Source organism: Dermacentor variabilis, chromosome 9, assembly GCF_050947875.1.
Source record: "Dermacentor variabilis isolate Ectoservices chromosome 9, ASM5094787v1, whole genome shotgun sequence".
NCBI lineage: Eukaryota > Metazoa > Arthropoda > Arachnida > Ixodida > Ixodidae > Dermacentor > Dermacentor variabilis.
Genome location: NC_134576.1, coordinates 128222251 through 128241719, shown reverse-complemented (window position 1 = coordinate 128241719; position 19469 = coordinate 128222251). Strand labels below are relative to the sequence as shown.

The 19469-nt window shown below is 44.1% G+C and overlaps 2 protein-coding genes across 5 annotated transcripts in view; one reads left to right on the top strand and one right to left on the bottom strand.

Annotated features, from left to right (window-relative positions):
- Mcm2 (DNA replication licensing factor Mcm2) overlaps positions 1 to 8802 on the top strand; it is a 49540-nt gene extending 40738 nt beyond the window's left edge. For both annotated transcript variants that reach the window (XM_075669333.1, XM_075669334.1), the window contains exon 19: positions 8528 to 8802. The gene's annotated coding sequence lies outside the window, so the exon portion shown is untranslated. The remainder of the gene's footprint in view (positions 1 to 8527) is intronic.
- Positions 1 to 19469, bottom strand: part of Grip (Glutamate receptor interacting protein) — a 154060-nt gene that overhangs the window by 7555 nt on the left and 127036 nt on the right. For all 3 annotated transcript variants that reach the window (XM_075669332.1, XM_075669330.1, XM_075669331.1), the window contains exons 3-15: positions 18562 to 18633; positions 17009 to 17072; positions 14613 to 14758; positions 13575 to 13737; positions 11699 to 11844; positions 10655 to 10799; positions 8434 to 8615; positions 6394 to 6612; positions 5250 to 5451; positions 3882 to 4099; positions 2932 to 3147; positions 1990 to 2134; positions 306 to 451 (exon numbers count right to left, since the gene is read on the bottom strand). In XM_075669332.1, coding sequence (XP_075525447.1) covers positions 306 to 451; positions 1990 to 2134; positions 2932 to 3147; positions 3882 to 4099; positions 5250 to 5451; positions 6394 to 6612; positions 8434 to 8615; positions 10655 to 10799; positions 11699 to 11844; positions 13575 to 13737; positions 14613 to 14758; positions 17009 to 17072; positions 18562 to 18633 — 2064 coding nt within the window. The remainder of the gene's footprint in view (positions 1 to 305; positions 452 to 1989; positions 2135 to 2931; positions 3148 to 3881; positions 4100 to 5249; positions 5452 to 6393; positions 6613 to 8433; positions 8616 to 10654; positions 10800 to 11698; positions 11845 to 13574; positions 13738 to 14612; positions 14759 to 17008; positions 17073 to 18561; positions 18634 to 19469) is intronic.

Here is a 19469-nt window from a genome sequence, read left to right as displayed (position 1 = left end):
AAAATATTTTATGCTAGTTGAGAGCGTGCGGAAGATGATCAAGTATGATTTTTTTTTCTTTCTTTAAGTCTGTACATCATGCACAAATGGAATGTTCTTTTAAACATGGAATATTTACCCTGAGCAGTTCGTACACTTTAACCAAGCGACACATATATCTTGAATTTTTCTTCCGCGGTATCTATCCAAGTACACATCCACATCTAACCTGCGTACAGCTAAATCTGTCTTGTGGTAGAATCAGCACTGAAATTTCAGAGGAGCATTTGCTTTAGTGTGGGGCATACACAAATATTCGCCTGTACCTTGGTTTCTTGGTGACTTGGATATTTTGAGTGTTACCACGTCCCCCGAGTTTTGAAGCAGAAGAATTGCCTCGCTGAGGGGCTTTCCACGCAGGCTTTGACCATTGATGGCGAGGATTCGGTCGCCAACATGCAGGGCCCCGGTCCTGCATTGAGAAAGTGTCACGATTTCCTTGCAGTATTTCGCGGGTTGTTTGTCATATGGAATGCACATACTAATGCATATGAGCATATTGTAGCAGCAGTGTGCTATGAAACAACAGACATACAAGCATAAAATTTTGTGTTCTCGCATCTGTTGTTACATGGCACTTCTGCTGCTACTGCATTCGAACAGCTTTTCAACACATATTGAACACGCATGCATGTCTTTAATTACTGTAATCAGGATTGACTATAAAGCTGTCCTTTGGTAATATGTCATCGCCACAGGCTTAACTCCTCGTGCTATCGCTGTCATGTCTTATCTGCTCTACTGGGCATCTCGTACGCATGTTTGAAGCTTCATTATCGTCATCATCAGCCTATTTTTATGTCCTCTGCCGGATGAAGGCTTCATCCAGCGATCTCCATTCACCCTGGCCTTACTCTAGCTGATTCCAAGCTGTGCCTTCAAATTGCCTAACCTCATCGCACCACCTAAAGCTCTGCTGTGCTAGACTGTGCTTCCCTTTTCTTGGCACCCACTCTAACTCTAATGGTCCAGCCGTTATCCAGCCTATTCATTACATGTTCGGCCCAGCTCCATTTTTTCCCCTCTTAATGTCAACGACAATATCAGCTACCCCAGTTTGCTCTCAAATCCACAGCACCAATGTCCTGTCTCATAAAGTTAGGCCTCACATTATTCATTCCATCACTCGTTGCGCTGTCTTTTTTTAACTTCTTCTCAAACTTCTTTGTTAAACTTGAAGTTTCTGTCCCGTTTGTTAGTATTGACAGAATGCAATGATTGCAGAATTTTCTTTTTCAAGCATAGTGATAAGCTCTACCAGTAATGATTTGGGAATGCCTGCCGTATGCACTCCAACTCATTTTTAATCTTCTGTGAATTTCCTTTTCGTGATCAGGGTCCCCTTTGAGTAAGTGCCCAAGGTAAACATACTCATGCAACTTTGCAAACCCAAGTTTGAAACTTATGTTTCCATATGTCTCCAGCTGCGCTGAATGCCCAGTTTGCATGCTTGGAACTTGTCGCGAATTCAATGGTATGTCAACTGGGCGTGCAACCGACTCCAAAGCATCAGCAGCCAAGTGACATAGTAACAATACCTGTAGGCAACTCTCTCTGACAGTGAAGGGTAAGCTACAAGGGCAAAGCTCCTCCACAGTTATCAGATCACCAAGAACTCCACGTTACCTTAACAGGCAAAATGCTACAACATGACAAAACAAGCCTTTCGCCACAGCAGTGACATATTGCACCAGCATTCTGTTGCAGCGAAATCGACATTTCTTTAGTGCTGTTGCTGCAGATGATGTGCGCACTTTGGCATTATTGTGAGCTAAACGGGCAAGTAATAGTACTCACAAACTGACATTAAACTGAGCCCACTGCAAAATTGAGCGGAAATCGGCCAGTGGTTTAGATCGGAGATTTATGTATATATGCCTGTGCTCCTACTTCTGCAACACTTGGTACTTTGTGTGAAACTTCGAATTCTTAACAAAAAAGTGTTTCCACCTTTCTGCGAGGCCTCCCTCAGTGAGTCCCGATATGATGATGGGGTCGAAAGGTTCCTCCGTCCCCGAGATGGTGATGCCCAGCGGCCCACCATGCCTGGCCAACTCCACAGTGAAGATCACGGCTCCCGTTGCGTCTGGTTCCTCTGCGTGAAGATGTTCGGCATCTTATGCGCATGTTCGTTCAATTGCGTATACGGAGCAGCCATATCTGAGCTTCAGCGTGATAACTAAGCAAGCGTGGCTCAAGCCGAGTATTTTAATCTGCTTCCTTTTGTGCTTGCTGGCAATTAGTGTAAGACTGTCAAGAACTGTGCGTGCTCAATGAAGCACAGCATTTTCATTCACTCCGTTTGCTGGAACTTTAGCATTGAAGTCAACTGTGCTGAGACTTCTTTCTCTTTCTTTATTATCTTTTTTGTATTTTTTCAGCCCTTCAGGTGTACATTAAGCTACACTTAGACGAAATACAAAATTTTACATTAGGTTAGACTTGAAAGGGAATTTTGCTTCTAACATTAGGTGTACTGGTTCAGCCTTACCAACACTTGGTGATGTGAAGTTGACCATAGCTTGATTTTGATTGGTTGATGTCCCAGGGCTACATAATGGGAAATGAGGGACATTATAGTGCAAGGGCTCTAGATCAACTTTGACCCCCTGAGGTTCTTTAACACTCGTGCGAAGCTTAGTACAGAATCGTTTCTGCATTTTGCCCCCATCGGAATGTGGCCATAGTGGCCGGGAATTGAACTTGTGATCTTGCACCAAAACCAGAACGCCAAAGACACCAAACAGCTACAGTGGGTTCCTAGCTTTGTTCTAGCAGAGTGAGAGCATCAAGGTCTGCTGCCAGCCTTTCTGCAACTGTGAATGTACTCGAAGAACCCATCAAACCATGACAGGATAAATTTTCTGTTACCAGAATTTGAGACCAGCTCACCGCAGAAGGCTTCGTCCTTGCGTATCCGCAACTTGACGACCTCCTCTGAAGCCTGCAGGATTTGGGCGGCATCTTCAATGGTGCAGTTGTCCATGCGGACCGAATCAATGGCAAGGAGGTGATCTCCGGGTTGGAGGGTGCCCGTGCGATGCGCCACGCTGCCATGCTTGATGTCCGATATCAGGAGGGGTTCACCAGGTCGCCTGTTCTTGGGGGCTAAGGAAAACCGAGTTGTTTAGCGAGCAGCTGGTAATCAATGAACAATCTGAAATATGAATATGTTCCCTCGCCTCTAGCATAATTAAGGATGTTCTTTAATTTACCTTAACGTTGCACAACGCGAACCATCTCATTTGTACATTCTTAGTGCTTGTCTCATGTGACACACCTTAGCATACAATACTAAGACTGTGTGCGCGACAAGAAGGTAGTTGGTTAAATTACGTTAGTGAGCAAAGTCTTGCTGCATTTGAGGTTAGCCTTGTTCTGTTTGCGATCAGAGTGTCTCATGCTATTGAGAGGTCAGTTGTTGGTTCTTTTCTTATTTTTTTCTCCCAGTCTGCTTGTCTACTGAGGATTGCTTTGTAACATACAAATGAGTGACAATGGCCCAAATTTGCTACTGAAGCCCACCCGCCACTAAATGCTCCACCCCATTTGCCTATTTTATTAGGTTGTGGGTCTATTAGTGCCTAAAAGGCTCACACTTATTCACTGACCACTCCAGTGAGTGCAACCAGGTTTTCATTTCGTGAAAATAAGTTTTACCAATATACAAGTCCTCAGGTGGACGCAAAATTAATCAGTATGAACAATATAGCATTGCAGCTACATAGGACATGTTCATATGAATATTTAACTATATTTACAGAGAATGTACAAGAGAGCCTTCAGGTGCAAAGCTTCTAATACAGAAGCACTAAAAATGGTAGAGATTTAAGCATGCTTACATGTGATAGTGATTCCAAGCCCGGGGCCCTTTTTCGCCAGCTTTACTGTGAAGGTTCCGCTGCTTGGGATGACCGATTCTGCAACATCAAACTCGATGTCTAGCACTACACGTGGTCGGGACTGTTGGATTAGCTGGGTGACTTCCTCGAGTGAAAGGCCTTCGGTTGTCTGCCCGTTGACAGAGAGAACCCTATCCCCAACTTGCACGACTCCCGTCCTGCAGAAGCAACATTTTTATATCGAAAAGTTAATTAGATGCTGTATATCTCAAGCATATTGGCACAGCTAAACAGGTAAATTAACACAGTGAAAGAGGCACACAAGAAAGAGAGACAAAGACATGCACTACTCACAACTGTTTAATGGCAAAGAAGGATTCTACATATATGTCCTCTAGTCACATGTGCGCATGTAGAACAATATAAACAGGGCATGTGCACATCAAAGGCAGTCATGCAAGAAGTCGAACTCAGAATCAAGTAATGCGATAGACGGCTCACTTACACACCGAACTCTGTTCTTGATAAAGGACTCCAGTGCAAGACTAGATGAAGCATTATCGCTGCTCCCTAGAATTGTCTCTGAAAATCGAGCATCACACCCGCACGCGCTAACATGGGCCACCATATGTGTGCCCTTCTCCTCCTCGTTTTTTTTTTTCCGTGTGTTCTTTTAACAGTTGTTCACCCAATGTTAGGTTTGGTCGATACACAACTTCCCACTTTTATTGCTCTAATTTTCTTGTTCAGCTATGCAAAACCAACTAGCTCAACAATTAACTCTTCTAGCATATGGGTACAAGCCCTCAAAACATTTAAGTTGAGGCTGTGCTTAGAGATGTGTTGTAAAAAAAAAATGCTTTGCCACATAGCATAACGGGCACTGGTCTACACTTTCGGCATTAGTTGAAAGTTACATGTAAGGAGTCAGAATTATTTCTTTTGTTATTTTCACAAGTATGAAAGAGGTCAGGTGTACTATTAAAGGGTGGCATGCCCTTAACCTGCCACAGCAGCTCAGTGGCTATGGCGTTGCCCTGCTAAGCTCAGGGCCGCATTCTCGATCTCAGCTGCCGCGGCTGCATTTCGTTTGGAGCGAAATGCAAAAGCGTTTGTTTAGATACGGGTGCACATTAAAAGAACTTAAAAGAAATCTGGAGTTTTCCACTACGGCGTGCCTCATAATCGGGCCGTCGTTATGGCACGTAAAGCCCCAGGTTATAATTTAATTTTGATCTTCACCCCCTGTCAACATGGAGTCGACAATGCAGCCACCTTTACTAAGATACATTGGGATTCAGCCACTCACTCCACTCAAACACAATCAATCAGTGTGGCAAGCCAGAGTTTGCGAAAGCATTGACGCACCTCTCAGCTGGTCCCCTTGGGTCGATGCTACTGATTGTCGGAACAGGTGGCAGCGGATCGGCGGAGTAAGGGGTGGGGCCCTGCAGGGCGAAGCCAAATCCCTTGTGGTCGGCATAAATGACTACCTGGGTGGTCTCTGTGTGGCTCAGCTGGCTTGGTCCGACCAGACCAGGGGGAACCCCATACACGGATGAAATGGACGCTGCAAGCCAAATGTGCTTGCGTTGAGAGCATGGCTACACAGGCAAAATAGGAAGCTCCGTATTTCAATAGTTTAGAAGGTGGTATTGCATAAGTGTTGAAGTACAAGATTGATTTACATAAAGATAACAGATAACTATGTTTAGTAATAACAAAAAGCTTTACTTATGCAATGCATGGAGTAACTGTGTTACTTTGTGAAGTTTGAAGTGCTAGCTGAGACACCGCAAAAGTGAAGCTTGGCAACCTTGCTTGACGCCATGATGGAGACCAACAAACAAGTTTCATTCAAATTTGCCATGACAACCGCATCCCAATTGGGGGCTGAATGTAAAAACGCCCTTGTACCATGCCTTGGCTGAGCATTAAAGAACCCCAGGTGGTCAAAATTATATCCGGGTCCTCCATTACAGTGTCCACATGACCCACTATGCATTTTTGGGGTCGTTGGATAATTTATTATTGGTTATTGTACTTAATTTTGAAGACACCACCTCGGCATGACTGGATGTTTTAACTTTGTTTAAGGTGTGCCAACATGAATGACACTGATGCTGCATATCAAAGAAACAGTTGAGGGCATCAAAGTTGCGGCAAGTTCGACTGGTCATTTCAGAACGCTCCAGCAGTCACCATAAGACAGCGAGAGCTAGCTTACTGAGAGCATAAACAGCCTCAGATGACTGTAGCAAAGCCTGATCGACGCTATTTGGCCAGCTTTAGTCTTGTAATAAAGCTCTAAAGCTTTCTTGTACAGCTTTGGTAGCACTTCCGCAGCATTAAAGAACAAGTAGCCAACTATGCCATCAAATTGCAGCAGCTAAAGAGAAGCCTTGAGATCTACGGTCCCGATTCTCGGCTGCAGTCATGGGTTAGCCATTCTTCAGTGAGTCTATAATGTTCTACCATCTCTTTCACATTGCAAAAGTTCAACATATGATACCATTTGAAGAGCTGGAGAGGTATTCTGGGAGGTGCTTTCTGCTGGGCTTTCCCCTCCGCGATGAAGATGGGGTTGAGGGCACTTGCGGAGGAGGGAGCGGCGGCAGAGGGCAGCGTCCCGCTGCTGCCGTTGCTGCTGACCGGTTTGAGTGACCCCCCATGGACGAGAGGGTGTCGTAGCTGGAGGCATAACCATGCGGAGGAGGCGGGGGAGCCCCACCTTTGGTTTTGAGAAAACAGAAGTGTGTGGTTTTACTGGAGTCAGGAACAGTGAATTTATTTAGTTTATAAACATGTACCAGTGTATCTGTAGTCAAACATTATTCCTTATTGAATGTCTTACGGTGCAGGAAAGACGAAGGACAAATTAGACAAGAAGGCAACACACATGAGTACATCAGCAGCCACGTGTGTTGCCTTTTTCACAATGTAAGATAATCAGCATAGCGCAAAATCAACTAGGCCGCCTACAATCCAAACATTGTTGCAACACCAATATCAGGAGACCCTCCTTCCATGTAAAATGACACTAAACGTCAAAGTTTATGTGAATAAATTTGTGTTGATGTTTAGGCTGAAGGATCTCAATCACAAATAACAAGAAGCATATTGTAGCCCTAATTTTTAGCTTTTCTTTTTCCTTTTTAATTATTTGGTCAATCACTTGTCAGAACAAATGAAATGTAGCTATCTTCTCTGCCATAAAGCATGGCAGGAATGCAGCTTGGGACAAAAGTTTGAAAAGCAAGATGTTTCTGATGATTCTAGATTTTTTTTAGTATTTGGTGCTACCAATTTTTCACACATTTGTTTCCATGAGGACTGTATTCCAACTCATGCAGGTCGTAATTCTGGCAGGTATTAATTAAAAGTTTGAGAGTGTTATATGGCGGTACCAATTGAAATCCTAAAATACAATGCAAAGCGACTTCTTGCATGATTCAGACTCCATGCTTTCTTTCCTTCTTGGATAAGGATGCTGTATTGTTGTGTGGCACTTTTGCAGTTAGCAGATAGAAATTTAGGCTGTGCTTAAATGAAGAACTGCTCTACTGTAATTCATTCAATGTCTTAGCATCTTTAGCAGAGGCAATTTTAATAGCCCCTGTTGGTTTGGCGTCGGAAGTCAGGGAAGCACAAGATGTAATGTCCTTTGAGATTTGGGCTGTAGTTGAGAGCTGGTGGGAAAAAGCTTTCATTTAGGCATGGTCTGGTAAAACATGGTCAGTGTCCCTAAGCTCACTGGTTTTGGAGGTGACGCTGGATGAATAAGCATTACCATGATGAGCATTAATGAAGACTTTCAGGGGGCTTCTTGTACATACAGTAGTGAGCAAAAAAAAACATATTACACTTCTGTTATGAAAAATTCACTGCCCACATTCAATATGCCATTAGTTGCTCTTTCATCAACCTTGTCCCACAGGACGCGTGCCTTTGCTGCCAGGGGGACCACATTAGATAGCACTCTGTTCATTACCTCTCCAGCTATATCACTGAACTCTTTTTTTTTTTTTCTCTAGCATGCGCATGTTTTGTGATTTGCTGGTCAATGTATACGGTAACCGTGTTTTTCGTTTTCGGAATGCGCAAGCTTTGCAGACACTGTGCAGTCTATGTGGTGCAGATAACATGGCAGTCAGTGGTAAGAGGTTATTGTTGGAAGCTAGTGGCCTGGTTTGACCGTGTCACTTTGAGCAGTTTAGCTAAGATCGACTATTCAGTATACATATGTATATAATATTTAACTACTGCACATAAGTAGGTTGAAAATGCTAAGCGAGGCAGTTAATTTGTGTTTCAAAATGGTCTGAAGTGGTCCACATAGCTGTTAACAATTGATACTTCTCTACTTCTCTGTGTTCTTCCATGCGATAATTCCAGGATCAGGTAGTTTTGCATGCAGTTTGCTGGGATTTGAGTTTAGAAAATGAACTCAAAGCTAAATTCTATGGTGGGTTCTCACAACCAGCTTATTCTTCAGCTGACACCACTTCTAGTTATCGCAGCCACTGCCACCCCAGAAATGGTTTTAGCTTACTCCTTTTCGACTGGGTGCTGGGGCATTTCCTGAGTGCCATCTGGCTGATGGGCAGGATCTCCAGTCTGATGACATCTCCGACGGCCATTTTCAGGAGCTGCATGGCCTCTGCCGCTGTCATCTGGTCCACCCGCGTCCCGTCTATGGCCAGGAGCTGGTCGCCCACGTGGAGCGCCCCGCACCTGGTGCCATGATTGCGTGCAACAAACTGTGTCACCGCCACCTTTGTACTCGATTCATCCTCCCACATGTATATATAACACCTTCTTTTTCTTCTTCACTGTTTGTTTTTGGCACTTTTGTGTCCTGTTTTTAAATGTTGGGATATTAAAGTCTCTTATGCATTATTTTAATACTAAGATGTGCACATATGTTTATCTTGTGTAGTTTTGCACTTGTAATCAGAGAAGTCCACAGACATGTAGTGCAACTAAATTTCACCAGAAAAAAACCAATGCAGCTTTGTGCTGAACTTAAGTTATATGACATCACTGTTCTAAATGAAGGGGTGTTACAACTCGGCGCTTAGTGGCTACATCACATTGGCTCATTTGGGCAAGTATCTAAGAGGGTGCATTTTGTCACTGATCGCAGTACCTGCTGCTCCTGGTGGCAAGCATAGTGATTGGTTCGACTCATATTAAACAGATTTTGGCTTGTAATTCTTGCCAAGTCACCTGTAGAAACAACTGATTGATCATTGTGGTGGTGGGTTTTTTCCCAGTCTTGCAAGCCTTTTTAGTTGCTAGAACCTTCATTTGATCCACAATGAGGCTTGCACATTTTAGCTGCATCACTATTATAAAACTCTTTTACAAGTCTAAAGGTTATCGATGTCATTACTTGGCTCAGGTTGGCGTATTAATCAATGGTGCTGCTTGACTTTTAACCATTTATGATCAATATTGTGGTCGTATCAGACCATGTTTAAAAACTTGAGGTACAGCAAACATTTCTGACTCAATCAAGCAGGATCTTTAAACGAGTTGAGATAAAATATTTCGCTTGCTTTTGGCTATTTCCTGGCAAAATGTGTCATATGTTAGGTGCTGTTTTTAAAACGAGCGCAGTTTCTCCAAATTCATCTAGTTTCTCTGTAGTGTTTCTGTGTTTTAGTAAAGACCGAGTGCATTTACACAACAGATATTTACAGGATTTCTTCGGCAGCATGCATAAAGGCTGTCTGTGAGAGCTCCCTTACATTTGTCTAAAGTTAAAGGTTCTTTCTTTCTTGAGGGCATGTTATACAAAAACGTAATGTAAATTGTTTTTTCTTAAATGTACCAGCAGTTAACTCCTTGACATCTACACTGTGACCTGTGGAGAAAAGGAAGCCAGACAGAAACATAAAGCCATGCATTTCCACAGACAAGCATCGTGAGCCACATTTACACGAATGCTAGTGCTTATTTTGTCACACACCATCGTTCTAATTCAGTGTGCCATTGTTTACATACACCCGTGACGGTGCTCCTGTGACGGTGTCTGAAATTAGCTCCAACGCGCTTTTAGCAAATGCATCTCGCTTGTCTGTGAGTGATCATCAACATCGGCCCATTTATGCGATCTCCAATCCCCCTGCATTGCTCCAGCTCATCCTATCTTACACCTGCAAATTTCCTAATTTCATCACACCACCTTGTTGTCTGGTGGCCCCGACCACGCCTCCCTTCTCTAGGCACCCATTCTGTAACACCAATAGACCACCGATTACCTGGCCCATGTATTACACGGCCAGCCCAGCTCCATATCTCTTTCATAATGTCAACTATAGTGTCGGCTAAGCCCATTTGCTCTCTAATCCACACCCCGCTGTCTTCCTGTCTTTAGTCGTCCTGCTATTGGCTCTCTACCCCATAATGAGATTCACTGGAGGCAACTACACCAGCTTAAGCTATCTCCAGTTGGCGCTTTAACGTGTGTCTTTCATCATTGCCGTCTACATGAATGTGAAGCAGTGACAAGGTAGATGCTATGCGCCACTGTCGCATTCATGTTAATGGGGCTATAATAAACATGTGGGCTTACCAGTTCAACTAGACATTATGCCAACCATTCAGGGCTGCAGCATATGTTGGAGCATTTCCTATTCTTTTTTTTTCTTTCTTTAAAATAAAGAAAGGTTACTAGGGATGACAGGTGTAAAAAATGGGGCTCACGCCTTCGTGTCGTACAGGTCGTTATTTTTTGTGACATTAAAAGAGGAGAAACTGGTCGTCACCTTTCAGCCACACTTGCTTGCTTAATGCTGTCAAAAACTATCGCTCCTTCACCATGCGGAACTTGAGTCAACGTCGCTCCGAGCTGTGCTCCTGGTGTCTTGTCAATTTCCACAAGCAGAGGCCCCGACGCATTCCGCACAGCATCTGCACATGTGAAGAATTGGAGGCTGTTAAATAGACACTAAATAACAACACTATGTTAGTTTAGTCCAGTGAAGTTTTCTTTTTCTTTCAAAACTCAATGTACCTTTTCTTGCCAGCTAGGCAAGAAAAGTTAGGTTATTAGTGAAGAAAATGAAGCTTTTACTTTAGCTTGTGTTTGTCGATCATTTCATAGTCCAAGGGCTTTTTCTACCCTTTTGAATTTTGCAGTTGGACATGTTGTGCCTGTGTATTAATTAGTATGATGTATTATATTTCAAGGTACTTTTGCACACTGGGGCCATTTTTATTTGATAAAAGTTCTCAAAACTCACTAACTTGAGTCTTTGGCTCCTTTAGAATGCTATGTAATCTTTATCTACTGTACCTATTACTCTTGTACACCTTTATATTTGTAGCGATATTAAGCACTTCATTAACAAGCAGGAACATTGACTCATGCTTTCTCACTCTGAAATTTTAAAACTGCTGGTACTCTGGCACAGCTGACGAATTAAGAAAAGGAAAGCAGATAGGAACTGTACGTGGTGTCATCTGAATTTGATTCATCAGCAACATTTCACTGACATTTCACTAGCACTAGCCAGTAGTGCTAGAAATGCTTAGCTTGAATGCAGCCCTCAAAGAAGGAACACGATTGTACATACTTATAATGCCCTAAGAAACTAAAACTGCACTTTTAGCGTGCTCGTAGTAGTTGCCTTTGCTTAGCGTGAGACAGTATGTACTTGCAACATTTTTATAATAACCAATTCTTTGTAACAAAAACAGTAGATAGAGTCTTTTGGCACCTGCTTTATCTTTAGGTGTCTGTACTGTTGCATTAGTTAACGAACTTTACAGTCCTGGATGAAAAATCGGGAGGAATGCACGGTACTCACCCATAACCGAGACGTCATACTCTATGGTAAGCAGTGCTTGCTTCTCAACCTGCTTCAGGACAGCCATGGCTTCATTAAGGGAAGCATTGTTGAGGTTGATGTTGTCAACTGCCAGCAGTCGGTCTCCTGCCTTAATTGTGCCTTCCCTGAAATCGAAATTTACCAGAGTGACAGTGAACGTGTGGTCAGGTGTAAACCGTAATTGCATTAAGCAAGCATGAAGAAATGTGTATATAGACTTAGAATAATTAGGAATCAGTATTTTACTTGCAGAAACAATTAATAGGTGAACTTGGCCTCATGAGGACGAAGTTCTTGTGGTTGAATTGAAAAATATTTTGAGGCAGACTTCTGTAGTTAAAAGAACGGGAGAAACAAGGTTGGTTAAACTACAAGAATTAATGACGAATTCTATAAAAAGGGGCCCCCAGCAGGTCCCTTGGCACATTCTCTTTATACACTGCAAATTGTAAGGTGTCGTCTAAAGAGCATTCTACTGAAATTATTTTTCAGATCGGTTCATTACTGGAGGAGATAAAAAAAAAAGCACTGTCTTCTTAGCATACCACCAGGAGGTGAGCATCACTGATAAGAGACACTCTCCCCTTTTGCATAGAGTTTCAATCAATTACTAGAGGGAACTGTGGCAGTAGTGTATATGGGAGCTTGAAGCAGGACAGTTCAGGCAGCATGGGAATGATGGGTAGTACATAGATTTGCCTAAACTTTGTCCTTCTTGCTTTAAATAGCTTCTTGAGTTTGCAAAGTGATCATTTTTAAGAAAGTAATGCATTGTAAATCATCAAATAAACACTATTCAAATTGTCCGACAGCAGGATTCAATTACAGGACCTCTGGCTCGGAATTCCATTATTGAAACCATTGCACCACGGATGCATGGACAAGCGAGCACAACCACTGCAATTAGCAGCGATTATGCATGATTGCAGAGTCTTACTACCCTCTGCATTGAAAAAGGTATAAATTGCTTTGAAATTTAGGCCAGTTCAGGTCCAGATAAAACGTAATAAACGAACCCACGAGAACATCTAAAGTCCAAAGCACGATCAGTTAAATTACTGCCCGCCTTTCTCATGGTGGCTGAACGATCGCAGCTCCAGAGTTCCCACTATTATTTGTAGGAAACTTTTTTCCTCGAGAGAGAGAGAGAGAGAAGTGGTGCTTTATGAAGAAGGGAAAGGTTGGCAGCATCTGCTAGCGGAAATAAGATTGCGGCCGCGCACTATGCTATCAGGTGCAAGTGAAAGCTTGCGACGGTGAGCCTAGAAGCATGGTGGCTCGACCTCGCGCACGCAAGGAAACAAAGGTGGGGTATAAAGTGCTTTCCATGCCCCAGCAGCAGGGGGAGGGTCTGTTCTACTCCGGCCGTGGCATGTGGCACAGCTGAGCATGGGCCCCGTCTTGGAAGTAATCTGCGGTGTGTACAAAGTCTAGCTGCACTGAGGGCTGCTGGCTTTGTGTGCGCTACGTTTGGATGGGAGCGAGACGCACAGCACAACGGGCCAATTGCTCACTGCTGCTGCTCTTCCTGAAGCCAGCGTTCTGACAGCGAGTGTCCGCAGTCATTGAGTCAGGTGTGTTCGTGTTTGCCTGTGCTCGTGTGATGCCATGCTTGTTAATTTAGTAAGTAAGCAAATGTCTACAAGTTTGTATGGCTGATATAACTACTATCCTTATCTAGTATAGCTGTCTAATAATTTGCCATTGCAATTGATGCTTCGCCTTTCGGGCAAAAGTGCTACTTTTTAAACAAATATTTTTGAGATGTTCTTGCACTGGACAAGTGCTGCATTTGCTGAGAGCGTAAAGAACACAGTCGCTACCCCACCCCCATCGTGACACTAGCTTAGCTGACCTGTCGGCAGGGCCTCCTGGTCGCACGTGGGTGATAGTCAGTGGACGGCACTTTAGCTTTTCGGGGCAGTTGCCGCCGCGAATGAGGAAGCCAAAGCTGCTGTTCTCCTTCTCCAGCTTGACTTGGATCACCTTGGGACAGACGCACATGGACATCTCTGCAGCTGCACGGGTGGGAGTACAGCGGGTTAGTGAAGCCTGACGAGAACTTAAACTGCATTGTTTATTACTGTGCCCTAAAACAGCACGCCATTCCTTTTCATTTGGTGCACTAGTATCTCTAAAAATATGATGAGTCATACCACTCTATGAAGGTGGATGATCAGTGAAGCTTTGTAGCATAAGACAAAGAGGTGGCACAGAATTTTGAACAAAGGTACGAACACATTTATATTGCCTTGATCGGTGATCGTCGTGACACGCATTTATTTTTGTACATTTACGTTCGTCCGTATTACATTCATTATGCTCATTCGTTATATACATTTGTGTTTTCATTTCGCGATGTATTGAGGCAAAACATTTTGAGACTGAAATCACCGCACCAATTGGCAGTGGGCCAGTGCCTTCGCAGGGGGAAGGGCAGTATGGGAACGCTGGCATGGTAAGTGGAAACGGAGCCATCTGTGGAACCAGATGACGAACGTGGAAGCAGTGGCATGAGTCATTGCTGATGATGCTAGTTTTTGTTTACACAGATTTGTTGACATACACTAAATATGTGCAAAACCCTAGCCATAAACAGCTTCACTGTAATAAAGGTAAGCCGGACACAGAGATATCCGACAGGAGAATTTCACAGGGATAGATATGAAGCTCTCCTCACCAATATTTCTGAGCACCCAAGGCTGTCAGAATGATTACATAGTTTTCAATTATGTCTTTTGTCATCGCATGTCTAGTTAGAGTCTCGTTGTCGTCCTCTATAAGTTTTTGTAAGGCCCTAAAGGTAGCGGCGTTACCCGTGTGGCCAGAAAACACCCTCAAGGGTGTAAGCATTTTTATAGCGTAACTGTAACGAAGGCGCTCTTACACCCACCTGTGCTCGGAATCTCATACTCAACGTCAAGCACGACTTTGTCACCGGCGTTTTTAAGCAAGTTAACTATCTCGTCATGCTTGAGCTTGCTGGTCCGGATTCCGTTCACGGCTACAATGTGGTCACCGACAGCCAGGGCATCGCACCTGCGTTTAAAAAGCGAGAGGAAACAGTGGGATCCAAGTTTGGGTCAGTTTCGTGTTTTGGTCTGCAAGCAGAATACAAAACTGGCCGAGTTTACAAGGTTAATATTCAGGGCACAGTCAAAAAAACATTTTGATACTTTCAAGAGTGCTGAATTCTCCCGTGACTAACACCCTTACTATTAAGGGTGTAAACAATTGAATCTACGCAATATTGCACTCAAGCTGCATCTGCGATGGGCAAAGCCGTTGTTTAAAACTATATTAATTCTGACCGCATAGCGCGCACCAAACTACTTGACATGGGAGCTTGACATTGATAGATGTGACGGTTTCTTTTATGCAGTTTTGGTGCTTTCTGTCGCAGCTGTCATCCTCTTTACTTGTCACTATATGGTCGCCAAAAAGGAACACTTGTCAACAATTTGATCTTGCACCTTAGAGACAAGGGTGTTAGCAATGGGAAAAACCAAGTATCCTTTATACAGCCATAAGGGTGTCAAAAACAGTTTACTGTGACCCATATGTACACTCTTTAAAAAATTTACACCCTTTGGGGCTTATCTTGTCCCACAACAATAATCGTCATCTGCCTTGCCCGCATTTCCTTTCCTTAACACTGCGAGCCCAGTACTTCCAAGTCACAAATGGCATGCGCGTCACCAACGTGACAGCATTCTCAACAGGAAAATGGTGCAGCATTTTCAAAAAAGGAAATGCAAGCAAGGCAGTAGACAATTATTTTTGTGGGACAAACATACACCCCAAAGGGTGCAACTGTTTTAAGAGTATAAGCCAAACAATTGCCATTCTCATGCTTTTTTTTTTTTGGTCTTTCTTAGCAAAGCAAATACTACTCCTTAACAACCCCAACTCTCTATCCTGAATGATCTAGGCCAAACGCACTCAGTATTATCACTCAGCAGCACAAGATCAGGGAATTCATGATTCGAGACAGACCAACATTGACCTGCGAGTCTGAGTAAGCCTGAGTGAGTCCTACAGGGTGTGTCTGAGTTGGTCGGAGTGGTAAAACAAGCGTGAGCTTGAACTCCTGTCGAGTCTGAGGGAGCCAAGGCGAGTCCGAGTCTTAGGCATCAGCAGAAACTTTTTCAGGAGGGGAGACATTAACATACCAAAGGCAGGTTAATCATTACTAGAAAGGAAAGAGGTCCGGGGAGTACATTTCGTGAAAAATAAAATAAGCAAATAAGTGAAGTAACTGAGTTCTTATACAATATATGTTACTGTTGAGGGGGTATGTGCAATTGCATGGAAATCATCGGCATCATAAATGAACACACGGATGTGCTTCTTGTCCGGTCTTCCATTGTGGGTGAACAGTTTTGCTCCTGTGTCCTGGCAGCGATTCTTCAAGAAGCTTGAAGATCAGTGATCAATCACAGCCCCGTAAACCGAGACAAGGGAGGGTCTATCTAAAGCCCCTTAAACTTCGTAAAGTAGTGACACTCTCGACCGTGGCGCCGCGTAGACGCTCCTCGAGCAAAAATGGCGCTGATACACGGCACCAGGGCCCACGTGATGCTATTAGGCCAATAGTGACGCGGCGTTGGCCTCGGCCAGAGTGCGTGAGGAGGAGGCGGCATTCTTCAAAGCGTGACAGTACTTTATGAAGTTTAAGGGGCTTTAGGTCTATCTGCCTTCCCCCCTCCCCTCCTCCTATCGAAAGCACGTGGTCCTAGCAGGTCCGAGTGAGTAGCGGTGAGTCTGAGATCTAGCTGGAACTAGACTGGGTCCGCTTTCTGATTATCTTAGTCTGATTGAGCCCCGAGCTAAATGCACATTTTGTTTGCAGATCTTCATCAAAAAAAGCTGTTCAACTCGTTCAACATGTGCACCGCTGAGAACCTCATAGTCTGAAAATTTTCGATCTCCTGAACCATGTCCCCCCTTTCTCTTCCCCCCATTTCTCCCCTAAAAGTCGGGGTGCACACTATACTATGGCCTAATTAGAGCACTTGAAACTCTGAAGAAACTTGGGAAGAATGTGGTGTGTCACGCAAGTGTGCGAACTCTGGCCAGTGAGAAATATCAGCATAGCGGTTGGAGAGCTGTGTATGTTCTAATAAGGCACTCGAAGTGTTACGAATGCCTAATTGGCAGCGTTCCTTATAGAGGCTTGGGCAGGTGTGATGCACACTTTCTCAGTATCTTGTTTTTAAACCCATTGCACCTTCATGTGGAGCTTTTATATCCAATCTTCGCACCATATCGCTGCGACAACAGACTTACCTGTGTGCTATGCTGCCCGGTCGGAGAGACTCGACCTTCGGACGGCTGCCCTTGTCGATGCCACCTGCGTTAGTGTTTGCGGCACAGAGCAAGAAACATTTGCTAAAGTGAAATTAAACTGAAATGCTGGATCAATTTAACTGGTATATTAATATTCCAATAGTTTCATTTATTTGAAGGAAAAAAAAATCTTTTGGTTAATTCCTAGTAGTGCATATGGTGGTCACAGTTTCTTTCCTTGGATTTTGCACCCGAACTCCAGCGCAAGCTGGTCATTTGGACATCACGAATGCCGAAGCATTTTCGCGCAGCTTAGCCACTTTTCCGCAGTAAAAGCTCCCAAATGTCTTTAGATTAAGTATTTGGTTTGTGTAGATTGCAATGTTATGTATATCCTTTATTGATAAACGTGTTTAACTAAAATAAGCATGTATCTCATCCTGTCGAAAAATTCAAAGCATTGCAGTCGCGTTGTAGCCGGGACATCTATTTGTGTATGCACACACATATATGATAAAAAGCCATTCTTCGGCCAAAACGTCGAATTCAATGTTTGTTTTTGCTTTACAGCGAAGCTGTATATGGCTACCCCCGGCAAATTTTCTGCGTCCGTGCGTGTACACTGTCACGTCGACAAAGGAAAATTTTTGTCTCTAGAGCTAGTTTAGAAGACAGTCTCGTCTTGTAGGTTCATTAGCGTAAGTGTCAAAACCTGTGATCTGTGATAGATGGTCCATTGATTGATGACTCGTTGTTCTGCGCGTCGAGCTCATTCGCCGCCTCTAGGGGGCACACCGTGTCCGTGTAAAGGCTGTAATAAACGCACACTTACGTATCCTCCAAGCTGTGTTCGTTTATAGAGTTACGTCAGTGTCACCTAGCGACCTTATCGGCGGTTTTTGAGCGGTACCATGGGGTGGACGCGTATCGCGCGCACGGAAGAGGAGCAACGTATCCTCTTAGAACGACGGCGGGAGTGACAGCATGAATGGGCGTGCCGACGGCGGGAAGCCGCTAAGGCCGATCATGCGTCTGTCGATGAGCCTGGCCCAGTGTGTGCCAACCGACGAAGACCCGTAGCGTGCTTGTCAAGAATGGCCAGTTTGACTGGTCATCCTCCACGGAGTGGAAGGGCCGATGAATTTTTGTACGTGCACTCGCACTTCTTACACGACTTGTTATAACGATCATATCCAAAGATTTACGTCATTCATGCATACATATTTCTAAGCTCGAGCCCCTTTGGTTTTCTTGTAGCATTGTGCTTTAGACACGGACACAGTACTCAAGATGCGATCATCAGAAATGCAGCTGACTTCATTTTTTAGCTTGTCCTCGATTTAACGAAATATCGAATTTACTTCATTAAGTCAAGGTCTGACTGCCCTAGCTCCTAAATAAAAAGAAGCAGCAACACTCAAATCCTACTTTGCATTGTGGGAAAGGAACTGAGTCATGCTTACGACTAGACGCCCGCTGCCCCCCAACACCATCATATATGGAGGCATACACACCACACGCACACACATCATTCACCATGTCTGGGCACTGACCGGATAGTATGAGGCCCAACGTAGATCCTTCCCTCTTGACTAGTTCCACTGTCGAGGAGCCACGCTTGTCCTCTGAAATCCAGAAGAAACATTGTACCGAACTGTTATGAACAAGAGAGAGATTCACGGGAAGGTGGAACCGTGAAGTGATCAATGTAGAGTGAGGAAGCCGAAATCTTACGTGAATTTGTTACATTATGTACAAGGGTGTTGCGAAAGTTCTACTCGCATATTAGTGGTTTATTTGAGAGCCATGTATAATCTGTCGATTCTGCCCACTTTAGGTGTACTATTATGTGCAACTTACAGAACCACGATATCATTTTTCATTGCTGAGTTACTGAGCTGTAAACATGGAGGATATATCCACCCAAGAGCGAGGATCGATTGCTCGCACCTGATGTCTCTGCTGCAAGCATCGCAAGGCCCTCATATTGTGATTGGTGACTAACGCGCACCATCCCCTGCGGGGTAGCACTTCGATGAATTCTTGTGGCAAATATTTGGCTGACTTTATGTGTAGTCGGGGACTAAATGTGCTCAATGACGGGTCTCCTACATTTATTCGTGGCACGTCCTACAGCAGTTGTCTTGACCTAACGTTTGTATCAAGGAGCCTTCTGTCTTCAGCATCCTGGTCGACGGATCTAGAGACTCATGGTAGCGACCACCTCCCCACTTACGTTCACTTTAGCTGGTTTCGCCGTTCAGCCTCACGTTGCATTCGTCAAACAGACTGGATTGCATTTAAGACCTCTGTCGACACCGCCTGTCAGAGTATGACATCTCCATCCGAAATAGAGGACATCATTGCCTCTACCCTGCGGGACAAAACTAGAGAAGTCAGCATACCGAGGCACAGGTCATCGGTCGACATACAATATGAGGCCCTTCGTGCGATCCGTCGC